Source organism: Oncorhynchus keta, chromosome 20, assembly GCF_023373465.1.
Source record: "Oncorhynchus keta strain PuntledgeMale-10-30-2019 chromosome 20, Oket_V2, whole genome shotgun sequence".
NCBI classification, from domain to species: Eukaryota; Metazoa; Chordata; class Actinopteri; order Salmoniformes; family Salmonidae; genus Oncorhynchus; species Oncorhynchus keta.
The window spans coordinates 8,376,719-8,399,661 of record NC_068440.1 but is presented as its reverse complement, the minus strand read 5'-3'; the positions used below and the strand labels follow the sequence as shown (position 1 = coordinate 8,399,661).

Below are 22,943 nucleotides of genomic sequence, written 5' to 3'. Positions count from 1 at the left end.
TGGTGCCTTGACAGATGCCACTCACTTTAGGTTGGAATGGAATCAATAGCATGTCATCCAAGAGCACTTCCTTACCATTTATTAATAGCTTTGAAAAGATCCAGTCTTTATCTGACAATGTCACAGTACATACTGTAATGCACTCTTAGCTTGGAAAGATGCAAGGAGGTACTTGGTCACCGATTGCCCTTAATCCAGATTCCCCCCAAAGATTTCTTTAAAGTACCTACAACTTAGACATTTCATAGAGGGTCAGAAGAAAGCCGATAAACTATGTTTTCAAATGACTGAAGTCGGAAAAACTATTTACGAAATCTACTGTTCGGAGAGGTTTAATCTCAGACATATATTCTATTTTATTGAACAAAAGTGCCTCATCCTATGATGCATTGAGACATGTTTGGGAGGAGACATTGGACATGCATTCGGTGAGGAAGAATGAGCTTCTATCTGCGAAAGGGTCCACCCCAAATGCACCTCTATAAACATACAATAACTAGGTTTCAACATTTTTCATAGTACCTACTTTAAACCGGTCCGCCTTCACAGAATGTTTTCCAGTCCATCACATTTATGTTTTAAATGTAAACAGGATACTGGCACTCTTCATGCATTTTTGTTTGGTACTGTAGGAGAATCCAATCTTGGAATGATATTCATTTACACATCCAAAAGATCTTGGGTAGCTTTTTCACCGAATGTATATTTGCTCTACTTTGATTGTAAGGTTGTGTTTGATCCTGACTCTGAACGTCTGTTCAATACCCTTGTATACTTAGCCAAAAAAATGCATATTGTTATTATGGTCCACACCTGAAGTACCATCAAGCTTCTGCTATCCCACCTCTAGAAAAACGTACCTTTGATGTATACCAGAGGTCTGATACGTTTAGGAAAATCTGGGTTCCATTTTGGTCCTATGTAGAAAACCTCCCATAAATGACCTATGTTACAATTGTGATGTTTTGTATATATTTTTTTTATGACTGCCTTTTTGTATTACGTTTTGCTCTATCCTTATTCATTTTATTGTACTTGGTCTGTGTGGTGCAGTTTGTTTGGTTGTCTGTGTAACCCCTGTTAAAAGAAAATAACATTAAAATATAAAGAAAATTACAAATAATTACAAAACAGTTTAGACACACCTACTCATTCAAGGGTTTTTCTTTATTTCTACTATTTTCTACCTTGTGGAATAATAGTGAAGACATCAAAACTATGAAATAACATATAGGGAATCATGTAGTAACCAAAAAAAATGCAAAACAAATCAAAATATGTTTTTATTTGAGATTCTTCAAAGTAGCCACCCTTTGCCTTGATGACAGCTTTGCACACTCTTAGCATTCTCTCAACCAGCCTCACGAGGAAGTCACCTGGAATGGATTTCAATTAGCAGGTGTACCTTGTTATAAGTTAACTTCTGGAATTTCTTTCCTGGTTAATTTAATTATTTTAATTGAATTATTAATTTGTAATAATGACAATTACAACAATACTGAATGAACACTTATTTGAACTTAATATCAATAAAATCAATTTAGCCTCAAGTAAATAATGAAACATGTTCAATTTGGTTTAAATAATGCAAAAACAATGTGTTGGAGAAGAATGTAAAAGTGCAATATGTGCTATGTAAGACAGCTTCAGTTTTCTTGCTCAGAATATGAGAACATATGAATATGAAAGCTGGTGGTTCCTTTTAACATGAGTCTTCAATATTCCCATTTAAGAAGTTGTAGGTTGTAGTTATTATAGGAATTATAGGACTATTTCCCTCTATACCATTTGTATTTCATTAACCTTTGACTATTGGATGTTATTTTAGGCACTTTTGTATTGCCAGTGTAACAGTATAGCTTCCGTCCCTCTTCTCAATCCTCTCTGGGCTCGAACCAGCAACACAACGACAATTAGAGCTCGCTAATTAGCCAGCCATTTCACTTTGCTTACACAAGCCTCATCTCGGGAGTTGATAGGCTTGAAGTCATAAAAAGTGCAATGCTTGACGCACAACGAAGAGCTGCTGGCAAAACGCACGAAAGCGCTGTTTGAATGAATGTTTTCGCGCCTGCTTCTGCCTACCACCGCTCAGTCAGATACTTAGATACTTGTATGCTTGTTTGCTCAGTCAGATTATATGCAACGCAGGACACGCTAGATTATATCTAGTAATATCATCAACCATGTGTGGTTAACTAGTGATTATGATTGATTGTTTTTTATAAGATAAGTTTAATGCTAGCTAGCAACTTACCTTGGCTTACTGCATTCGCGTAACAGGCAAGTCTCCTTGTGGAGTGCAACGAGAGAGAGGCAAGTCGTTATTGCGTTGGACTAGTTAACTGTAAGGTTGCAAGATTGAATCCCCCGAGCTGACAAGGTAAAAATCTGTCGTTCTGCCCCTGAACAAGGCAGTTAACCCACCGTTCCTAGGCCGTCATTGAAAATAAGAATGTGTTCTTAACTGACTTGCCTAGTTAAATAAAGGTATAAAACAATTAAAAATTACACTTTTTAAAAGAAATTGGCAAATCGGCGCCCAAAAATACAGATTTCCGATTGTTACGAAAACTTGAAATCGGCCATAATTAATCGGCCATTCCGATTAATCGGTCGACCTCTACTCTGCATGTGTGGTTCCCACGTGAAATACGGAGGAGGAGGTGTGATGGTGTATGGGTGCTTTGCTGGTGACACTGTCAAGGATTTATTTAGAATTCAAAGCACACTTAACCAGTATGGCTGCCACAGCATTCTGCAGCGATACGCCATCCCATCTGGTTTGCGCTTAGTGGGACTATCATTTGTTTTTCAACAGGACAATGACCCAACACACCTCCAGGCTGTGTAAGGGCTATTTGACCAAGAAGGAGAGTGATGGTGTTTTGCATCAGATGGCCTGTCCTCCACAATCACCTGACCTCAACCCCATTGAGATGGTTTGGGATGAGTTGGACCGCAGACTGAAGGAAAAGCAGCCAACAAGTGCTCAGCATATGTGGGATCTCCTTCAAGTCTGTTGGAAAAGCATTCCAGGTTAAGCTGGTTGAGAGAATGCCAAGAGTGCACAAAGCTGTTATCAAGGCAAACTAGTGGTTACTTTGAAGAATCTAAAAGGAAGACACGAACATTGTGCCCACAGTACAACTGAACTGTCAAGATGAAACCTTGTCTAGCTTATTCCACTGGGTGTCAGCACTGTCAAGGCAGATGGCAAAATCAAACGTTCACCTTAAACAATTACAGTAGACTACCCTACAATGTTTTTTAGGGTTTGTGTGGTGAATATCTTTTGAAAAAATAAATTGATTTTTTTTCCCTTAGAAATTGTTTCCCATGGTGGAAAAGTAAAGTCATTCCTACATTTCAAGCAGTAAATTGTATTTAGTTTTTCTTAAATGGTTGAATTGCTAAATTCACAGTAATAGTAGCCGTACCATTCTATGAGAAAATATGATGACTTGTCATACATTGTTAGGCTGTTTTAAATATTTTGGGCACAGAACTAGACATAATTTATTCGATATTTTTCATTCTCCGCAGTAGTAATAGTTGGTACTATGTCAAAATAGAGTGTAGTATGTGAATGGGTTGCAATCCATTCTAAGAGGCGGGTTTTCTGATGTTGACACCTTTACTGGGTGTGTACCATGAAGGAGTGTACTCATTCAGTTTGTAAAAGCGACAGGTAGCCCACATTATTCTCTGTCGCAAGAAGGGTTCCAGACATCTGGGATGGATTTGTTTAATTTTAGGTCGCTTGTCATTTTGCTGTCAGCAGTTGGTAAGATTAATGAATATATACATTATTGTTAGCCCTACATGTAATAGTGGACCGAAGAAAACAAAATGTTTGAAGATGTGTTGGGTCGGTTAGGTTTTGGAGGCGCCGTCTGAAGGCGCATTGACGTGGTTCTAGTAGAATGCCTTTTTCAGGCCAATAATATAGGCTACCATTACAAACATTTATTTATAGTTTTACTAGTGCATTGCATATATCTTGCTTCCTTCTTGATGTATATCACACACTTATATGTTGAAGTGAACACCTGTACTCAAACCGGTTTCTCTCAGGATGCTGCAACGGGCAGAGCGTACTCCCAGCAGGCCCGTTGCAGGGAGTACAGGGAAAGAACGTCACGTTCAAAACCCTCATCATGCCCACAGATGTAGGCGACTTTATCACAGTATCTTGGAATTTCAACGGAGGTAGTGGACTTGTACCTGTTGTCACTTCTGCGCCCAAAGGAGAGACAGTTGGCGCAGGCTACGCAGGAAGAGTGTCACTGAATTCATCCACCGGCGTATTGAAGCTGGGACCCTTGACCGCGAAGGATAGCGGGGACTATGCGGTGACCATGGTCACAAGTGCTGCAGTACAGCGCACAGGTGTAACGGCGCTCAAAGTTCTAGGTGAGTAAGACGTTGATTGTGCATACAAGACGTTAATTGAATGCGTAAATGTCCCGAAGTAGCCGACACATTTTGGCATATGTTTGCCAAAATCAACTTTGTTATTTACAGCCAACTGTTTTCGTCTACTCTATTCATTCCCAAGTACGCCCTACTCCACAGATACATTTTGATGCATAATTCCCTAATAATGATTCAAGGGTGTGGCCCTGTGGCTTGGAAAACGAACATTCCAACCTACTACCATGCTCTGGAAATATGGGATGGAGTTATGTCACTGGCATTATACTGTATTGCTACAAACCTAGGCCTGTCTTTAGCAATGTGTGTGTTTGTGGCTCAAGGCATTTCATGGATTAATGCTTATCCATGCCAATATCCCAAATGAGTTTTTGCCATATCTCAGCTAGACACCTCCACAGCACTGGCTTCAGAAAGTATTCACACTCTGTGACTTATTCTACATGTTGTTGTGTTACAGCCTGAATATTCTTTTCTCTCAACCGTCTACACACAATACCCCATAATGACAAATTGAAAACCATGTTTTTAGAAGAAGAAAAATGTTTGCACATTTATTTAAAATGAAATGCAGAAATAGCTCATTTACATTACTATTCCCACTCTTGAGTCAATACTTTGTAGAAGTACCTTTGGCAGCTACGGTATTACAGCTGTGAGTCTTTCTGGGTATGTCTAGGAGCTTTCCACACCTGGATTGTACAATATTTGCCCATTTATTCTTTTCAAAATTCTTCAAGCTCTGTCAAATTGGTTGTTGATCATTGCTAGACAACCCTTTTCAGGTCTTGCCATAGATTTTCCAGTAGATTTAAGTCAAAACTGTAACTCGGTCACTCAGGAACATTCACTGTCTTCTTGGTAAGCAATTCCAGTGTAGATTTGGCCTTGTGTTTTAAGTTATGGTCCTGCTGAAAGTTTAATTAATCTCCCAGTGTCTGGTGGAAAGCAGACTGAACCAAGTTTTCCTCTAGGATTTTTCCTGTGCTTAGCTACATTCTGTAGGCCTTCTTCCTTATGTAACCATACCAAATGTAACATATCATACTAATTTGAGTGTCCCAGGTTTATGTTTACTATGTTACGTCTAGTCTATGAGACCAGGCATTATACTGATTTAAAAACTCTGTCAACTTCCTCTGTGACAACAACACCGAAAAATAGGGGTTTTATGGTTTTAGAGAATCAAAGGACCATGAATGTAATAAGAAACCTTAGGTGCTGGCTTAAGGCCGGTAGCAACCGCCACAGCGCGTCGGGCCAGAACAAGGATGAGGCGGATGTGCAGGTTAAGAAGGGCTTCATGGAAAAAGAGAGCCACATTCACACACGTGTCACAGACAGCTGACCACTCATGGTTCAGAGAACTGAGAATCATGTCCACTGAGAACTGACATTAACTGTGGTTCTGAAAGGAAAGAGGGCAAAGAAAACAGGCTATAGCACTGCTATAAATAAAGGTTAAATTAACAAATCTATATAAATAATATGAATGACATGGCTGTCTAAGCTAGCGCAGGTTAAGTATAAAACAGGAAAGGCTATACACTACAGCAGCATTTAATATTTGAATTAGTATTTATTTTTTCGCATACTGGTTTGTAATTAAGGCATGTGAAAGTTCACATGTTACAGATGGTATTTCTGCCCCCAACAAATGCATTTTGATGCAAAAACGTTTTTATTTTTATTTTTTAACTTTCAAATGCTTCTCCTTTAAAGTAATAACGTCCGTCATTCACCTCCATTTGCATGCTGAGTCACATATTCAAAGCTTGAAGGGTGGCAATGACGAGTCAGAAGTAGGGAAATAGTTTACAAGTAAAACTGGACTTTCAGGTTTATGGCAAAGTGTAAAACCAGTAAGAGGTCATATACCATTTTGTTGGGTCAGATTAGAATGACCCCTGTGTATTTTTGGTCAGTTAAACGGCAATTTATTTTACGACATCACAGCCATCGAATGAGCACTTTTTCAGTTCACAACATGTTCAGAAAGCCTTTGCTGCCAACCTGTGGTTTACTTTTCATCAGTTTAATGCTTTCGCTCCCTTCCCCCTCAGCCTTAGAGTACAGCTTCATCAATATGCCACTCTCCCCTCCCCCTCCCTCTGCCTCAAAACTCAAGCACTGATAACCATTACCCTGAAACCCCATGCCCTCTTTGCCATCACCTCGTCTTCCCATTCACCCACCCCTACCTCCTCCCTCCCCTCCTCAGAACCGGTCGCTGTCGTGACCATCAAGTCCAACCTGAATGAAGCGGTCGAGTTCAACAGCACTGTGGTCTTGACCTGTTCGGCCAAAGGCTCCTTCCTCATGTACAAGTGGCTCAACGGCACCACCCCACTGGTCGCCGATGGGAATCATGTGACTTTGAGTGCAAACGCAACAGTGCTGACCGTGGCTGGAGTGTTCAGGGAGGATCTGGTCGGACCCATCTACTGCACAGCCTCCAACAAATTAGAGAGCGATAGCAGTGCCCCCTTCAACCTCACTGTCAGCTGTAAGTACCTATGTTCTTATAGCCTGGTCTCACATCTGTTTGAGCTGTCTCCTATTCCTATGGTCATTGTTAGAAAGACAGCACAAACAGATCTGGGACCAGGCTAATATTCTTATCCATTGATTCCGCTTCACGTCTCTGCAAGGCCATCTGAAAGGTTCAGGTGGCGTTTAGTTTAGAGTCTTAGGAGGCTTTGTGTGAATTGGGACACTCCCAGTAGGGGTTTCTCCACCCAAACCCAACTCTCCTGTTTACACCATGCATGTGGTCCGATGGTTATGCTGATTTACCCTTATCAAGAGAGTTGAAATCCCGGCAACATTTTCTTTCTCAATTTTATCAACACGTAGATATGATATTGAGCAGTAGATCAATTTGTTTGTGTGACGGCTTTAGAATTAAGTCATGCCAGCCATTTTCTATATTGTAACAGGTAGAGGCTGCTGATCTAAATCAGCCAGCTCAGGGTAGTACAATGCAGGTGTCAGGAAAATGCAGGTCAGATAAGATCCACATTTCCTCAAAGTCCATCTGAGTAGAGCACCTGGGAGGGGATAGACCAAGCATGGCTTGTTTTCGTTAAGAATGTAATGAGCTAATGCTACATTATGGTTTGCAGCCTTAGGCCTAAGCCTACATTTGAAAAATATCTGGACCTAACTCCAACTCTAATATATTTGCAGATGGGCCAGAAAACATCGCCATGGCAGTCACCCCCACGGCTGAGGTCCAAAAGAAGGGTTCCAACATTACATTGTCCTGCTCAGCCCAGTCTAGCCCTGCGGCGGTGATTCAGTGGATCCACAATGGAGTCCCGCTCAATGTGATGGGCCCCAAGCTGGTACTGGCCAACATTGCCGAGGCACAGAGTGGAAACTACTCCTGCATGGCCAGCAATGCCAAAACCTTGCGATACCTGGAATCCACCACAGCCAAGTTCACTGTAGTAGGTGAGTAGAAGAACCACAAGAGCCAATGGGAAATCAAGGTTTTGTACATGGATAGGAAGGGTGCTTTAGCAAACACAAAGGGGAACCATGGACAGTATACTGGTAAAGACCTAGAGACTCAAATCTTACTCTAATGGAAAGCAAAGTAGTGAAAATGGAGGTTGCATTCAGTTGAGCTACAGTATTCTTCTGAGGTTCTTGTCGGTAACATGTTTCTCAGATGTTACACGCATTTGATTTTATTAGACTTATAGACTGACTTGATCTTGTTTAACTAATTACAAGGAAGTTATTATAACCCGTTCTCCATTTAATGGTGAATATTTAATCGAAAAGGTTTGTTACAGTCAACACTTTTAAAACAGTTTCTGTATCGGCAAGATAAAGAATTTGTCATTAGTCCTCCATCCCTGCCTCAAAGAGATGGCATCATCCTTATTAAGCTAATACCATGAACAGACAGACTGAAACCTGTTTCTTGGCTTCGCACCCAGAAGGCATAACACCGAACACTGAATGGATTCCGTATGATTTTTAAGCCTCCGGTACAAGTTTCAAACCCAGTGACCTCGTATCATGGCAACTTTGTACGTTCCCTTGTAGGTTTTTAAAGCTTGTGAAATATGTGCTGCATACCATACGGTACAAAGAGTACATGGCCCGGTGTGTACTGAAACGATTTACAACAGGAGAGAGACAGTCTACCATGTTGTGAGTGACTAAAACCTGCTCGGTTGGGGGGAGGTCTTTCAGAATGCCTGGAGTCTTTGAGTCGTGTGTTGTTTTCTTCAAAGGAAGAGAGATTGTGGGATGTGGGGGGGGGCATTTCAGTCGTTCTATGAATGCTCCCCTCTACTTGGCAAACAGTAGTGACTTAAAGTCCAATTATTCCGTCATGAATCACAGTGACACGTTTTTACTTTTAATGGCCAAACCTGAGGAAATAAGAATTTGCCTCTGAAAATGTTTGCCTTCAAGCCTAACACTTATTGGCCAAAGTATTGATTAGGCAGTTATGAGTCACCATTGAGGGCCATGAACTTAAAATATATGATCCTGGCATTCGTTTTCCAACACTTAATAGTCTGGAAAGAAGACATCAAGATAAACAAGACAGTGGTTTCTCCTGTTCCACCGGTTCACCTGGTCCAAAGCAAAAACACAAACTTGGCCTTAGTCTCACTTTCAAGTGGTCTAGCAAGACAGTGAGCATGTTAATTGCATTGTCTATTCATGTAGGTCATTTGGTTTTGCTTGGTACATCAGCCCATTCAAAGACTCATTATAAAATAACATTCTATTTGATGTCACATTTTATGGAAACATGGCCTGGTATATGCTGTACAGTGATATTGTATAGTAGCTACCCACAGACGTCAAATCAACTATTATTCCATGTTGGTTCAACGTAATTTCCTGGTTCAACCAGTGTGCCCAGTGTTCAGATGTCATGACATTAAGGCATAATGAAAGTACAATGTCTTCCAATTTAGTAGGCATCGCTAAATCCATCCAACTAAAATCGAATGAAGAGTTCATCAAGCTTCATGGGGTTCATCAAGCTTCATGGGGTTCATCAAGCTTCGTATATTCTAAATACTTTGTGGGTCTAGCACTCTGTAGTTGTGAGTGAAACAAGCTGTCTCTCAGTGTTACCATCTGGTCTGTGTAAACCCGAACTCCATTTGTCCTCTGTGTTTGTAGAGGCCCTATCCGGCACTAAGATCACAGGCCCCAATGGAACGCTCGTTGCAGGTAACAGCACGGCCACCCTGAGCTGCCAGGCAAGCGCCGGCACCGCCGGCACCCGAGTGTGGCTGAAGAATGGCGTGGCACTGTCTCCTAGCAACAGGGTCGTGGTCTCGGCAGACAAGAGCTCTGTCACGATCAAGCCAGTGCAGAAGGAGGACAGTGGGGAGTACCAGTGCAAGCTGACCAATGCTGTGAACACAGACTCTGCCAGTCTCAAGATAGGGGTCAACTGTGAGTCTCTGGCCTCTTGACCTCTATGCTGACCATTAACACCAATGAACGAAGTTAGCTTTATGTTTTGTTGTATATTCATAACGTTACAGTATCCAAAAAGAAAAGCTTTGTTGTTCACCCAAATCCACGATGAACTGTCTGAATGCTAAAGTGTAGTATTATTGAGGTCAGAATGGCCAAATCCATCTGAAATTCAGGTATAAATTCTCCTTTCCTGTGTCTCAGTTGGTCCTGAGGCTGTGTCGGTGAAGGGGGATAGTGCCGTGGTGGTGAAAGACCGTGTCACGCTCAAGTGTACCTCAGTCTCCCTCCCTGCTGCCGCCTACACCTGGAAGTTCAACGGGACGCGGACCGACGTGATGACAGCCGAGTACATCATCGAAGCCGCCGTGTACAAGAACACTGGGATTTACACCTGTGAAGCCAGCAACGCCATCACCGGGTTGAGCACCGCCGTCGCCCACCAGCTGTCCGTCAAAGGTTTGATAGCGGAGGCTATAAGAGTATTCCACCATTTGGCACCATGGTTCTTAGGATGTCTTCTCACCCTAACTTTTGTTGGGATATTCTACTCGTAAATCATGTACGGTAGCACTGTACACATTTATCTCCAGAGGAAGCCGCACTACTTTGAGATGTTCTGATGACGATGATAAATGACAGGTTGTTCTTGTGATTCCTCAGAGGAGGGAACACTGGAGAATGGTCTGACGGGCGGGCAGATCACCGGGATCGTCATCGGCGTGATTATCGCCCTAGGGGCCATCATCGGTGGAGTCCTCCTCCTGAGACGGAGAAAAAGACAGTGAGTCCTCTTGGTTTTACCTTTTGATCCACTAGTGCTATTCCATTAAAAGAGCGTATGGCTTTGCAGACACACCTGTTGTGTGTAATGATACCCAATTCCTCCCTGTCTCTTAAGTGCCCTTCCTGTGAATCTCCAGTCCTCGTTTCATTCCTCTCATTCTTTGCCATCCTAGAACTTGTAGTCTTACCAAGTATCTTCACTTTGTTTCATAGCAGTCAAATTCTCTGCACTTCCAAAAACCCTATTTTAGCAAACTCTTTGTGGCTTTTCATTTGCCTCAACACAGATAAAGATACTGATTTTTTTTTTTTTTTTTTTTTTTGGGGGGGATTCATATGGAACTCCAAAGTGGAACTCCAAGGTTATGGAACTCCAAGTTTTCATATGGAACTCCAAAGTGTCATTTCTGATCAATCGTATCACTGAGGTGAAAGTGATGCAAACGACCACATCCTCTGGGTTACCTGCCAGTGGATTCAGGAATCATTATCTTAAAGCGAAGAACAAACCGTTTAGTCAAGGCAGACACGGGCTGACACGCCTCGCACATTCCAGCATTTGGCAACAGAAATCTATGATAACACCCCTTCTGAACAAACCAGAAAGGGAGAAATATAACACAGGTGTCATTGCTCACAGTTTTGCATCAACACCCCTTTTCTCATTGGAACTCTTGTTGTAGTTCACGTTCTCATTCCTCTCCCCTCCCTCGCTAATAAGAGTGTTATCTGGCAGAGCAGACAAAAAAAAAGTGACCTGATGGGACGACCGCCGCTCCAAGGTTCAGAGTTTGTCTCCCTGCTTCTCGCTATCATAACCCGACAAACTCAAACTTGATGTTTGAGGCTATTGTTCCTTGACGGCGTTCGCACTCCTGGAGGTCTTAGACAGGAAACTGTCTGTATCCATTGACTAAGAATGTCAGGTTTGGATCATTGGCGGGCTCCTCTCCCCTGTAACTAATTCCCCAGGTCGTTGCTGCAAACGAGTCGATGCTGCAAACGAGAACGTGTTCTCAGTCAACTGACCTGGTAAAATAACGGATGAATAAATAAATAATTATTGTAAGGTTGTCAATGGAAAAACAGGAACTCTATAAGTGAAGATGAACTACTGGGATTGCTCACTTAATATTTTACCTGGCTGATTTCTAGAGTGTGCCTGCAGATGCATTCCTTGAAATAGTTTTTGTTTCATTTAGTAGACGTCGTACAAAGTAGTATTACGTACATCAGCTTTTTGTGTTTGTGGCCAGTAGAAAATAAAGACCGGAGGTAAAGGCGTAAAGGTTCAAAACAAGGAAAAGGAAATAAAGTTACAGGGATTTCTGATGCAAAGACCAACCGCCTTCATCCAGTCAGGAAGATGAGCCTCCAGATAACCAACCGGCATAACACGCAGTTCCCCCAAAGTGCAGACTTCCTACTGGATTACTTAACAAGCTGATAAAAAAAGCAAAAGATACAACATTTTACTTGAGTTCACTTCATTGTCATGTTTACAGCCGGTGAACAAGGGGAATGCAGTGTGGCGTTAAAAGTAGGCCTGGTTGGTTACGTTTAGACAACCCTGTGTGCACAGCTGGGTTCACACAGACGCACATCTGTTTTAGATGAGAGAGGGACTGGCAGGTTCAAAGCCCCAAACACCATACGGTTCCTGATTAGTGCGATAGGTGACTGGCAAATTGGTGCACAGCAGGCCAGGCCCCTAAGTAAAATTGGGGGGGATTAGTGATTACAGGTGCCGATAGTGTAGATTTCTGGAAAAGGGCACAGTCTTTATAGGGAGCAGATTATTTTCACCGGTAGAGGATATAGATAGATATATGTCTTAGGTGTACACTGAATCTGTTTAACCATGTTCTGATATACCTTGCTGGACACTTTTTACAGAGTATCCAAGATTGATTAAAGCAACTAAGATATGATTCTGTTGATACACCATGACATGTATACAGTAGATAACTGTGAAACGTCACAGATAAACCACTGCCAAAGAAGGTATTTATTCTGGCTCGCTCTCCTCATTCTGCCTGGCCTTGTCAGCCTGGATCAACGCTGTGGGTTTCAGTATTTTGAAAACACAGTCGGACCACATTCCAACACTCTCTCTCGAGCCTCACACTCAGGAGAGGAAGATTCCATCTCAACAGGGGGGTCCGCTTCTTTTCGCCCCTCTCTGAATCACCTTAAGATAACAAGCTGTCGGGGCGTGGTGGCCCCGGGCCGTGGAACGGACACTTCCAGCCGAGCTCAAGCCCCTCCTCACTTCAGATTCAGAGTATTTAATAGTCACGTGCAGTGTTGCAGGTGTGATTGTAGGGTACAGTGAAAATCTTAGCCTTCGAGCTCCAACATGCAGGACTGAGTGAAATAAAATAATGGAGATGGTAATAAAAAACAACAATAGAAATAGCACTATATACATAATAACAACTGTGGCGTTGATAAATAAATAAATTAAGTAGCAGGTAGCTGACTAGTGGTGGCTATTCAGCAGTCTGATGGTCTGAGGGTAGAAACATAACGTTTTTGACACGATGCTCCTGTACTGCCCTTGTCTGAGTGATAGAAGCAGGGAGAACAGGGCGTGGCTTGGGAGGCTGGGGACCCTGATGATCTTCTTGGCCTTCCTGCAACACCTGGTGTTGTAGGTGTCCTGTAGGACAGACGGTGTGCGTTCGGCTGCACGTACCACCCTCATAAGAGCCTTGCTGTCCTCGAGCGGTGGAGTTGCCGTACCAGGCTGCGATGCAGCCCGACAGCATGCACTCGATGGTGCTCCTGTACAACACTGTGAGGGCCCTCGAGGACAGGCCAAATTTCTTCAGCATCCAGAGGTTGAAGAGTCATCACGTCGGTCAGCGTCCAATTGAACTTCCAGGTGTAGGTGGCAGCAGGGAGAGAGACTGAGGTACACTTCAGCGTGTCTTTCACCTCTACGGCACTATCCCCCTTCACAGGACCCAATTGTATAGGGAGGAGTTCAGACCCAGGGTCGTGAGCTTTGTAATGAGCTTATAGGGCACTATGGTATTGAAGGCCGAGCTCTGGTCAATGAACAGCATCCTCACATATGTGACCAACCGGCTCAATCTCATGTAGCAAAATTTGAAATTGTGTTTTTTACATTTAGGTAAAAGTAGAGACTCGGGGCTACAAAATGGTATATCATACACTACAATTGAGGAACAATGGGAAAGTAATTCTACTTTGAAAGTTGATAAACTTGTAATCTCACTTTGGAGAAAATGGCCCTTGAATGTTTTGGTAAACCTACTGGATAGCTCTTTGTCTACACCCATTCAGCATCGTTCACACCATCTTAAGCTATAGCCCCACCCAGCTCTTTAAGGATTCACATGTGAGGCCATATAGTAAACAACCAAAGATTTCAAGACTAAAGGCTGGTTTATACTACGGGTGTGTTCATAAATTAAATCTGGAGTGCCAGAGCGAGCTCAGAGTGCGCTCTGGGCGTTTGTAAATTCAGAGCGTTTTGCTCTTGGAGTGTTCAGACAGCATACTGGACGCTCTGGCCTAGGAGTAGGGTTGATCTGAGCGTTCTGACCTAACAACAGTCAAGCACCCAAACTAATTGACTAACATTGGCTAGCTTGCTAGCTACTTCCAGACACAAATGAGGAAACAGCTCACTCTGACACTTTTACTCACCCTAGCAGAGGTGGTTAGGTTGTTTTTGTTGGTAACTGCAACTGTGCTTCTCGCAACAATTTAATTCAGCTCTTTTTTCCAACGTTTACTGACAGGCCATATTGAACAGGTTTTGAGCGTTCGTAAATTCGTCTGTTATTCTGCTCTCTGGCACGCTCAGACAAGTGCTCTGAAATCGGAGTAAATAGCCAGAGCGAATTTACCTGCTACGTCTATCGTCAGTTGTTGTAGTGGCATCATGAACATTCTATTGAAATGGTTACTTGCATAGTGGAGTCTTTTGTTTAGACATGTAGCTAGCTAGCTAAACAATGAACCATAATCCCAACTCACAACGTTACTACCCTGCATGAATCTGCAGGTAGCTAACCAACCAGGTTCAATGTTAGCTAGCTAGCTAACATGAGGCTATAACTACCAATGCAAATAGCTCTGAGATACGAATAATATTACTACACAGATCATACACGTAACGTTAGCTCGCGAGCCAGCCAGCTAAGGTTAACTAGCTAACTAACAGTACACTTTAACTTGAAATGAAAACAACTTTCTGACAAAATTTGAAATGTGTAATATCTGAAAATGTAGTTTACTATTTAGCCTGTATTCATGGATGGACGCTTCTCCCTCTCTGTCACGGATGCCATTGTTGCCTTAGTTTGAAGATGTAATCCGGAGAGAGGTGTTTTATACAACAGCCTTCAGTGTGTTCTCTTTTCAACTCCGTCTGCATATTTGCAATCAAACGGCAGAATTTTCTCAATCTCCTTACTGTATCATACTCTAATTCCACCCTGCATTCCACTGATTTCAAAACATGGTCCTCCAGAAAGTGGAGAGCAACCGCTTTGCAGTTCTACTATGTGATATCTTTCAAAGAAATCTGCATTAGAGAGGATTACCTACACATACTGACCAGCTCAAATAGACAGTAGTGTGCTACGTGACAGACCAATCTGAACTCATCTCTCGACATGTCCAGCCCACCCATTATCTCAGCCAATCATGCCTAGCGGAAAGGTTCCTGTCTTTTTCTGTGGCTAAACCAACTAGGCTCGTAATTGAACAATTGTATTAATATTTACAGATTGCATATCAGTTTGTTATTCAGGCACATGAATGTTTACATGTTCCAGAAGGCACTTCTGCCAAAAAAAAACGCATTTTGATTTATTTTTTTAAATTAAAAAGTTAACTACGTTCAAATGGCTTTCATGTGGAGTGGTGACGTGCGACATATGTCTAGTTTCCTGAAATGAGTCACATTTGCATTCCTATGGTCCAGGTGGGTAAGGGCAGTGTGCAGTGCAATAGCGATTACGTCGTCCGTGGATCTGTCAGGGCGGTAGACTAATTGGAGAGGGACGAGCGTGTCGGGGAAGGAGGTGATATGGTATTTGACTAGCCTCTCAAAGCACTTCATGATGGCAGAAGTGAGTGCTACTGGTCTGTAGTCATTCAGCTCAATTACTTTCCCTTTCTTGGGCACAGGATGATAGTGGACATCTCGAAGAAGGTGGGTATAGAGGCCGGAGTTAGGGAGAGATTGAAAATGTCCGAGAACACAAAACAGCCAGTTCGTCTGCACATGCTCTGAGGGCACTGCTAGAGATGCCGTCTGGGCCAGCAGCCTTGCAAGGGTTAAGATGTATGAATGACTTACTTGAATGGTAGCTCAGGGTCATTGTGCTCGTTTCTTGAGAAAAAGGTGTTTAGCTCGTCCGGTAGGGTGGCGTTGGTGATCGTTAGGAGCCCCTGCCACATACGCCTTGTGTCCGACCTGCTGAATTGCTCCTCCCCTTTTGTCCCTATACTTGTGTTTCACCATCTTGATCGATCTGCGTATGTCATATTTGTACTGTTTTAACCAAACGATTGTCCGCGGTCACCTTGCTCTGTTTATAAGCAGCATCTCTCTCTTCAGATTTCTGGTACGTTTTGGTGGACTAGAGAGGTGGACAGAGATTGAGTCAGTGGAGCAGCAATGCGATAAGGGAAATGTATGCTCTTCTTTATTGCCATCACTTGGATTTTCCCTCTTTCCATGGGAGTCACTGGTGATAGGGGAGAGGCTGAGTTGAGAGCATGGTTGGAATGCCACCGTCTTGTCTGCACAGGTCTCTCGCTCTCTTTCTGTACATCTCCCTCTTCTTCTCACCTCTTCTGTCTGTTACTGTCTTTTACTCTTTCTAACATTCTTACTCTACATTCCTCTCTTCCACTTGGTTCCATCTGTCCTCGCTTACTTTCCGCTATGATTTAGAGTTTCCTCGACACGGTTTGTCCTGAGGGACATTCCTCACGGAAGTACACATATTTTCTGGAGACATGCCGTAATTCAGCCATAGTACACGGGCATACCTGCAGGATCAAAGTGAAACTGCCAAGTACTCATTGTTGATATTGTAGTTATTGAGTCATCCTCTTCCTGTGTTTGTCCCCATTGTTATGTCTACTGTTCTTATCAATGGCACAAAACTAGGCTAGATGCTTAGATGCTTTCTGAGATGAGATCGCAGCATTACAAAGGTTACAGTACCTACCCACACTGCTCTTATTCGTCAGGGCATTAGGGTTTGTTCACTAACCATTTAAACTCGTAGGAATTGGCCTATATGGATAGGGCTAAATATATATATTTTTTTACAGTAGAAATATGAAAATCATATGTATAACCATGGTAGCAATTAAAAGGAAACAGTTTGGAAATTAGGGGGAAATGATTTAGATTAAAGGCGAGGACAAAACAGTTAATCTGAAACGAGATGGAATCTTAACTTTACATTGTTGATTGTAGGTGAATTTTACATATGTCCTTTTTATTTATTTTTTATTTGCTGATAACGAAATCGGAAAACACTGTGGATACATTCAGCAACATGATAAGGATATACAAATTTGGGGTAGGTACAACATAAGACAAAGATATGAGAAGGGTTTGAGTGAGAGGTCAAACTGGTGTCTCCAAGTGGCTTTCACACCTCTACAAAGTGTCCACAGTTCCTAAGCAATTTCAATGCAATATTACGACTCCAAGAAGAGTCTTCAACAATGAGCTGCTATTTCAAGCTCTCCTAGCTGTGTTGTTGAGGAACCCAGGGTATGACGCCACGGCGTCTTGGAACTGAACATCAAGCACAGTGATCATAAACGTTGACAATGTACTCTATATCACATGAGTCTTACGATATGGGAATGGGAAGTCTTTGGCTTGCTTGTACGGCATAAAAGCCATATTTTATTATAATCCTCAACGTCTCGTCTTTCAAAATACTTTGAGTCCTCTTTTATTTACAGCATTTCCCTCACTCGGACAACAAAACATTTGCTCAAATTGCCCAGTTACAGGGAGGGATGGGGCCAACATCTTGTCACTCGGTGTGCTCAAGCTCAGAACCGCTGTCAGTCAAAACCTATACCGTGCTGTGAAGCGGAGACCATGAGCTCTGACGTCATGTACACTCGGTCGGCAGTTTATTAGGTACGCCACCCCGTTCACGTGGCCATGGCTTGCTATTTTAAAGCAGGCAGACGGGCATCGAGGCACTCAGTTACTGTAGGATTAGAATGGGCAAAACGAGTGACCTAAGTGACTTTGAGCATGGTATTATCGTCGGTGACAATCAAATAACATCCAGGCTAGTTGATGAGGGGTCGAAGGAAAATGGCAAGAAACGTGCAAGCTAACAGGCGGGCCACAAACAGTGGTGTGGCGCTGTACCACAGTGGTGTGTAGAATGGCATCTCGGAACGCACAACTCGTCGATCCTTGTCATGGATGGGCTATTGTAGCCGGCGACCACACCGGGTTCCACTCCTATCAGCTAAAAACAAGAAGAAGCAGCTCCAGTGGACAACGCCATCACCAACACTGGACAACTGAGGAGTGGTAAAAACATTGCCTGTTCTGACGAATCCCGGTTCATCTCGCTGATGGCAGAGTCAAGGATTTGCCGTAAGCAGCATGAGTCCATGGCCCCATCCTGCCTGGTGTCAACGGTACAGGATGGTGGCGGTGCTGTAATGGTGTGCGGAATGTTTTCCTGGCACACGTTTGATCCCTTGATACCAGTTGAGCAACGTTTCCATGCCTGAATAATTCTGGCTGCTCTGGAGGCAAAGGGGTGTCTGACCTGGTCCTTCATGTACCTAATAAACTGGCCACTGAGTGTATAGCATGTCACTAATCGCCACTATTTTCTTTTATGTTCTGTTTCAGTATCGAGTCGCCATACTAGAAGAGTGCCCCGAGGAAAGCTGGTAAGCCGCTCTTTGATAACTCTATATTATCCTGAAGTTGTTTTTGCGTTCCCTTGTCAGGCAACGCAGGCCAGCATTATCCTGTTGTTAACAACAGTTATCAAGGCTGTCTCCACTGACCTGGGACAAACATTTCCTCGTTGAGGACATTTTTATTGCATTGCGTTTGAGGCTATAGCTACTGTTCTGTGGTGCCACTCCGTATCACACACATTTTACCTGAAAGGCCTTTCAGATAAGAATGTTGACTTTATACGTAGGGAGTGAGCACCGAGTCAGAGTCTGGCATAGCTACAGTAAATTAGTGTATCCATCTTTAGTCTGAATGAACAAGTAAGGCAAAGGTCCTCATTGCTGTTATCATTTGATTTTGGCAACAAACACCAGTAGACACTGTATAGCCTAAGTATTGCCAATGTTCACCTAAGAGGACTTTCAGACAAGGGCTGATGAAAACAAGATATTCAACTTCAGAACGTGTTCTTGTGGTTGTGAGTAGCGCTCAGTGGTAAGCTATGAGTTTCTTCTTCCCCACAGGAGCTATCAGCCCAAAGAATCAGCCAATTATTCCCCTCAAGATCAATCTCTGCAGTCGGGAAGACCACTCAGGTGGAAACCTCCCCCAGGTCTGTCCAGCCATACTAGCTATTCATCACAAAGTCCATATAACCCCAGGGGTCACAACATCACCCTCTCCAAAAACATTCACACATCAGAAGACATGGTCATCTCTGTTGAAAATGGTGGTGTCCTTGGGCTTGGATTGGACCCGAAAGCACCAAAACATCTATCCCATCTAACATCTATCTGTCTGTATGGACTTATTTTCCTTCACACACCTTCCCTCTCCATCCATCCCATTGGCTAAGGTAAACAGCTTCCAACATTCCCTGAGATGCTGACTCTTCCCTTTTTTTTTTGCAAAACAGGAATGTCATTGCTTACATCAATTTCTCCACACATTCCTTGGGAAATGAATCGCATCATAGACTTGAGCGAAGGTGAGAAACTGGAGGAGGATCTAGTGGTGTAATACACTGGAGTCCCACGGGACTGTAGAGCTTAGTCACTTGGTCCCTCCTCACTCATCAAGGTGAATGGGCAAGTATCGTCTGAATCTTTCAAACACCTGACGGACACAGGTTCGTAAATCTGACGTTGCCACAGACAGGTGTCTGCTTGATCCCAAGGATTGCTCCCCCCTTTTTTCTTTTCCTTCTTTACCTCTACAAGATCTGCTCGTTAGAACATAATGTGAAGACGGCGATGACAAGATCTGACACGCAGCAAATATTCAGGGGAGGAGAAGAAAAAAAAGGTAGGAATGTTTTTGTGGGCAAAGACATTCTTTGGTTTTGGAGGGAAAATGTGTGTGCTTCAGGGCTGTACTACTGAGTTCTGTTATTTGCTATATTCCACTTTTCAAATGTTTTTAATCATTTGGCCTTTTGTAGTTTAAACCCCCCAAAAAAGACAAAACTATGTTTTTAGAAACATGAATGAACAAGTGACATTTTATGTTAACTGTAACAGAACCCCCTTTGACCTGCTTTTTAGCTTTGTTTTTGTCACTAGTGTTTTTTGAACCCTCCGATGAATACATTAAGCTGATGGTGTTTTTTAAAAATCCAATGAATGATAATAAGTTGTTTCCTGTCAAACAATTAGTTGTTTGACAGCACACACAGGTATGTGACAACCAGTCATACACACCTTCAATTAGAACACACAGAACTATGGGTTAAGAGTTATTTTTATCTGTTAAGTTTTCTCCCACCATTTAAAGTCAATGGGGGGTTTTGTGTGGCATAAACAGTACAGGGCAGTTACTCTAGTAGGCCTGGTAATGTCACTTGGCTGTGGAAGGTGTTTACTCTTGTGGTTTGACCTATTCTGTTAAAACATGTAATTACATAAAGCATTCCGTATATTCAAACAGAAAGACAGATGCACAGACACCAGAACTTGAACACGGTAACCAAATACACTGAACAATAATGTAAACGCAACATGTTAAGTGCTGGTCCCATGATTCATTAACTGACAAAAATATCCCAGAAATGTTCCATACACACAAAAAGCTTATTTCTCTCAAATGTTCTGCACAAATTCGTTAACATCCCTGTTAGTGAGAATTTTATCCTTTGTCAAGATAACCCATCCACCTGACAGGTGTGGCATATCAGGAAGCTAGCTGATCAAACAGCATGATCATTCCACAGGTGCACCTTGTGCTGGGGGACAATAAAAGGCCACTCTAAAATGTGCAGTTTTGTCACACAACACAATGCCACAGATGTCTCAAGTTTTGAGGGAGCATGCAATTGGCATGCTGACTACGGGAATGTCCACCAGAACTGTTGTCAGAGAATTGAATAAGTCGCCTCCAACGTCGTTTTAGAGAATTTGGCAGTAACTCATTCCGATTGGCTGGGCCTGGCTCCCCAGTGTGTGGGCCTATGTCATGTGGCTGCGCCCATGCCCAGTCATGTGAAATCCCTATATTAGGGCCTAAAGAATGTAATTTAATTGACTGATTTCCTTATATATATGTAACTCAGTAAAATCTGAGAAATTGTTGCGTGTTGCGTTTATAGTCTTGTTCAGCAGGTACACTGGTCAAAATTGGTCCAGCCACTGCATGTACTAGTCATTAGTTTTCATAGAGATCTAAGTAAGAAACTTGATTGTTCCGTTTTCGTCTCGTTGGTTTAGTTCTTGAAGATAAACAGGGAGAAATTGACACCTTTTACCTGAAGTGTTTTAGTGAAAAATGGAAGAGCAATAAACCGTTGTAAATATGATTTACTTTATGTAAATGTATACTGTAATAAACATTGTATTTTTTAGGCTTGACATTCTGTTGTCTATTTTGGGGTTTCTTGCTTCATCTTAATTAGAATATTTCAAATGTCAGAAGCTTTTTCTCAGGTTGTTTAGAGAAAGGCCTATTATTCTTTAATGACTGACCAGCCTGTATTCATTCATCATTTTCTCCTTGTATGGACACGCCTCTGAGATGTTTTCTTTTTTTGGTTTATTTATTCTTCTGTCCTTACTGCCACTTGCGTTTTGTTACAGTCTTGCTTCTTTGCAAATGGAACTCCCCTACCTATGTCTCGCTGGTCTCTGTTTCTACACAGCCAATCACCTCTCTCTCTCTCTCTCTCTCTCTCTCTCTCTCTCTCTCTCTCTCTCTCTCTCTCTCTCTCTGGGGTTTTGGAATGACACAGAACATAAAGGCGGTCTTGCTGCAGTTGGTGTGTGTGTGTGTATGCAATGGTGCTCTCCTCTCCTGCCACACCAACCCCCTGCAGTGGGCATGTTGTGAGCTCAGGGGCTCAGGGGTGGGTTAATTAAAGCATCCATATTTTTTCTGGAACCATAATGGACTGGATTTGAAACCACACATTTACATTTGAACTGGATTTGATCCTCTTGCAAACGCGTTCATATAAAATGAGCTAACCTGTCTAGAGTAATTGGGACGGGAATACGAATGCACGGTTGGATGAACAAACACTACAAGGTGCAGGATGCTCTTGGTGGTGACCAGTCTATCAAGTTAATTTGCCTTGCGTCAACAATGGCTTTTTCATTTTTTTTTTAAACTTTTGGTCTGGTTGGGTGTTAAAACAATGGGACAACTGTATCACTGTACTTGAATCTAAACGAAAACTCAATAAAATGTAAGTGTTTCAAAAATATCTCTTTTTAAAGCTGCCTTTATGTCTTATAAGATTACACCACATCTATGAGCTCAAGCTTTTAGTTGCCAGTGTATTAGGTTTCTTGAGTGCAAAGTGTTCTGCATGTCAAACAACAGGCATGAAATCCAATATACTGAATGTAAAGTGCTTTCGAGCAATTATCTTGAATATTAAAGCCAAGAGGAGTTCGTATAATTCTTTACCAACTTGATGGTAACATGTTTGTTGTGGCCATACAGGTTTGAAGGCTATGTTGGATATAGGCTACCTCTACCTGACTTCCACTAACCCTGTCACTGTCAGGAAGTTGTGCCTGCCAAGGACATTAGTTCATAAATAAGTCTGCTTGGCAGATCGAGTGAGTGTCTCTCACCCACAAACAGTGTAGTCTAAAGAATAGTCCCCAGTCACAAATGATGACTCAGTTTTTGCTCATATGTCACGGGGACAGTCCCCAGAGCTCTTGTACAAGGCAGCGCAGCCTTGAGAGAGGAGAGGGGAGGGGAGGCAGTTTCAGTGCTGTGACTATGACTCACCAACCTGACTTTCTGCAGATCAGGGCTGTCATTACCCTACTCTGTAATCACACTCACACCGGCCAATGTGTCT

General features: G+C 42.6%; 1 protein-coding gene across 1 annotated transcript; it reads left to right on the top strand.

Annotated features, from left to right (window-relative positions):
* Positions 1–3,661: 3,661 nt before the first annotated feature.
* Positions 3,662–22,331, top strand: LOC118399287 (carcinoembryonic antigen-related cell adhesion molecule 1-like). Its single transcript, XM_035795259.2, has 9 exons — positions 3,662–3,787; positions 4,078–4,416; positions 6,659–6,943; positions 7,627–7,893; positions 9,598–9,876; positions 10,105–10,359; positions 10,564–10,684; positions 18,584–18,624; positions 19,162–22,331. Exons 1-8 carry the CDS (start codon positions 3,739–3,741, stop codon positions 18,600–18,602), a joined length of 1,614 nt encoding a protein of 537 aa, XP_035651152.1. The 5' UTR covers positions 3,662–3,738; the 3' UTR covers positions 18,603–18,624; positions 19,162–22,331.
* Positions 22,332–22,943: the final 612 nt, after the last annotated feature.

Coding starts and splice junctions, on each gene's coding strand:
- LOC118399287 (XM_035795259.2), top strand. CDS start 3,739: ATGGATTTGTTTAATTTTAGGTCGCTTGTCATTTTGCTGTCAGCAGTT. Junction 4,417..6,658: donor AACGGCGCTCAAAGTTCTAG/GTGAGTAAGACG, acceptor TCCCCTCCTCAG/AACCGGTCGCTGTCGTGACC. Junction 9,877..10,104: donor TCTCAAGATAGGGGTCAACT/GTGAGTCTCTGG, acceptor CCTGTGTCTCAG/TTGGTCCTGAGGCTGTGTCG.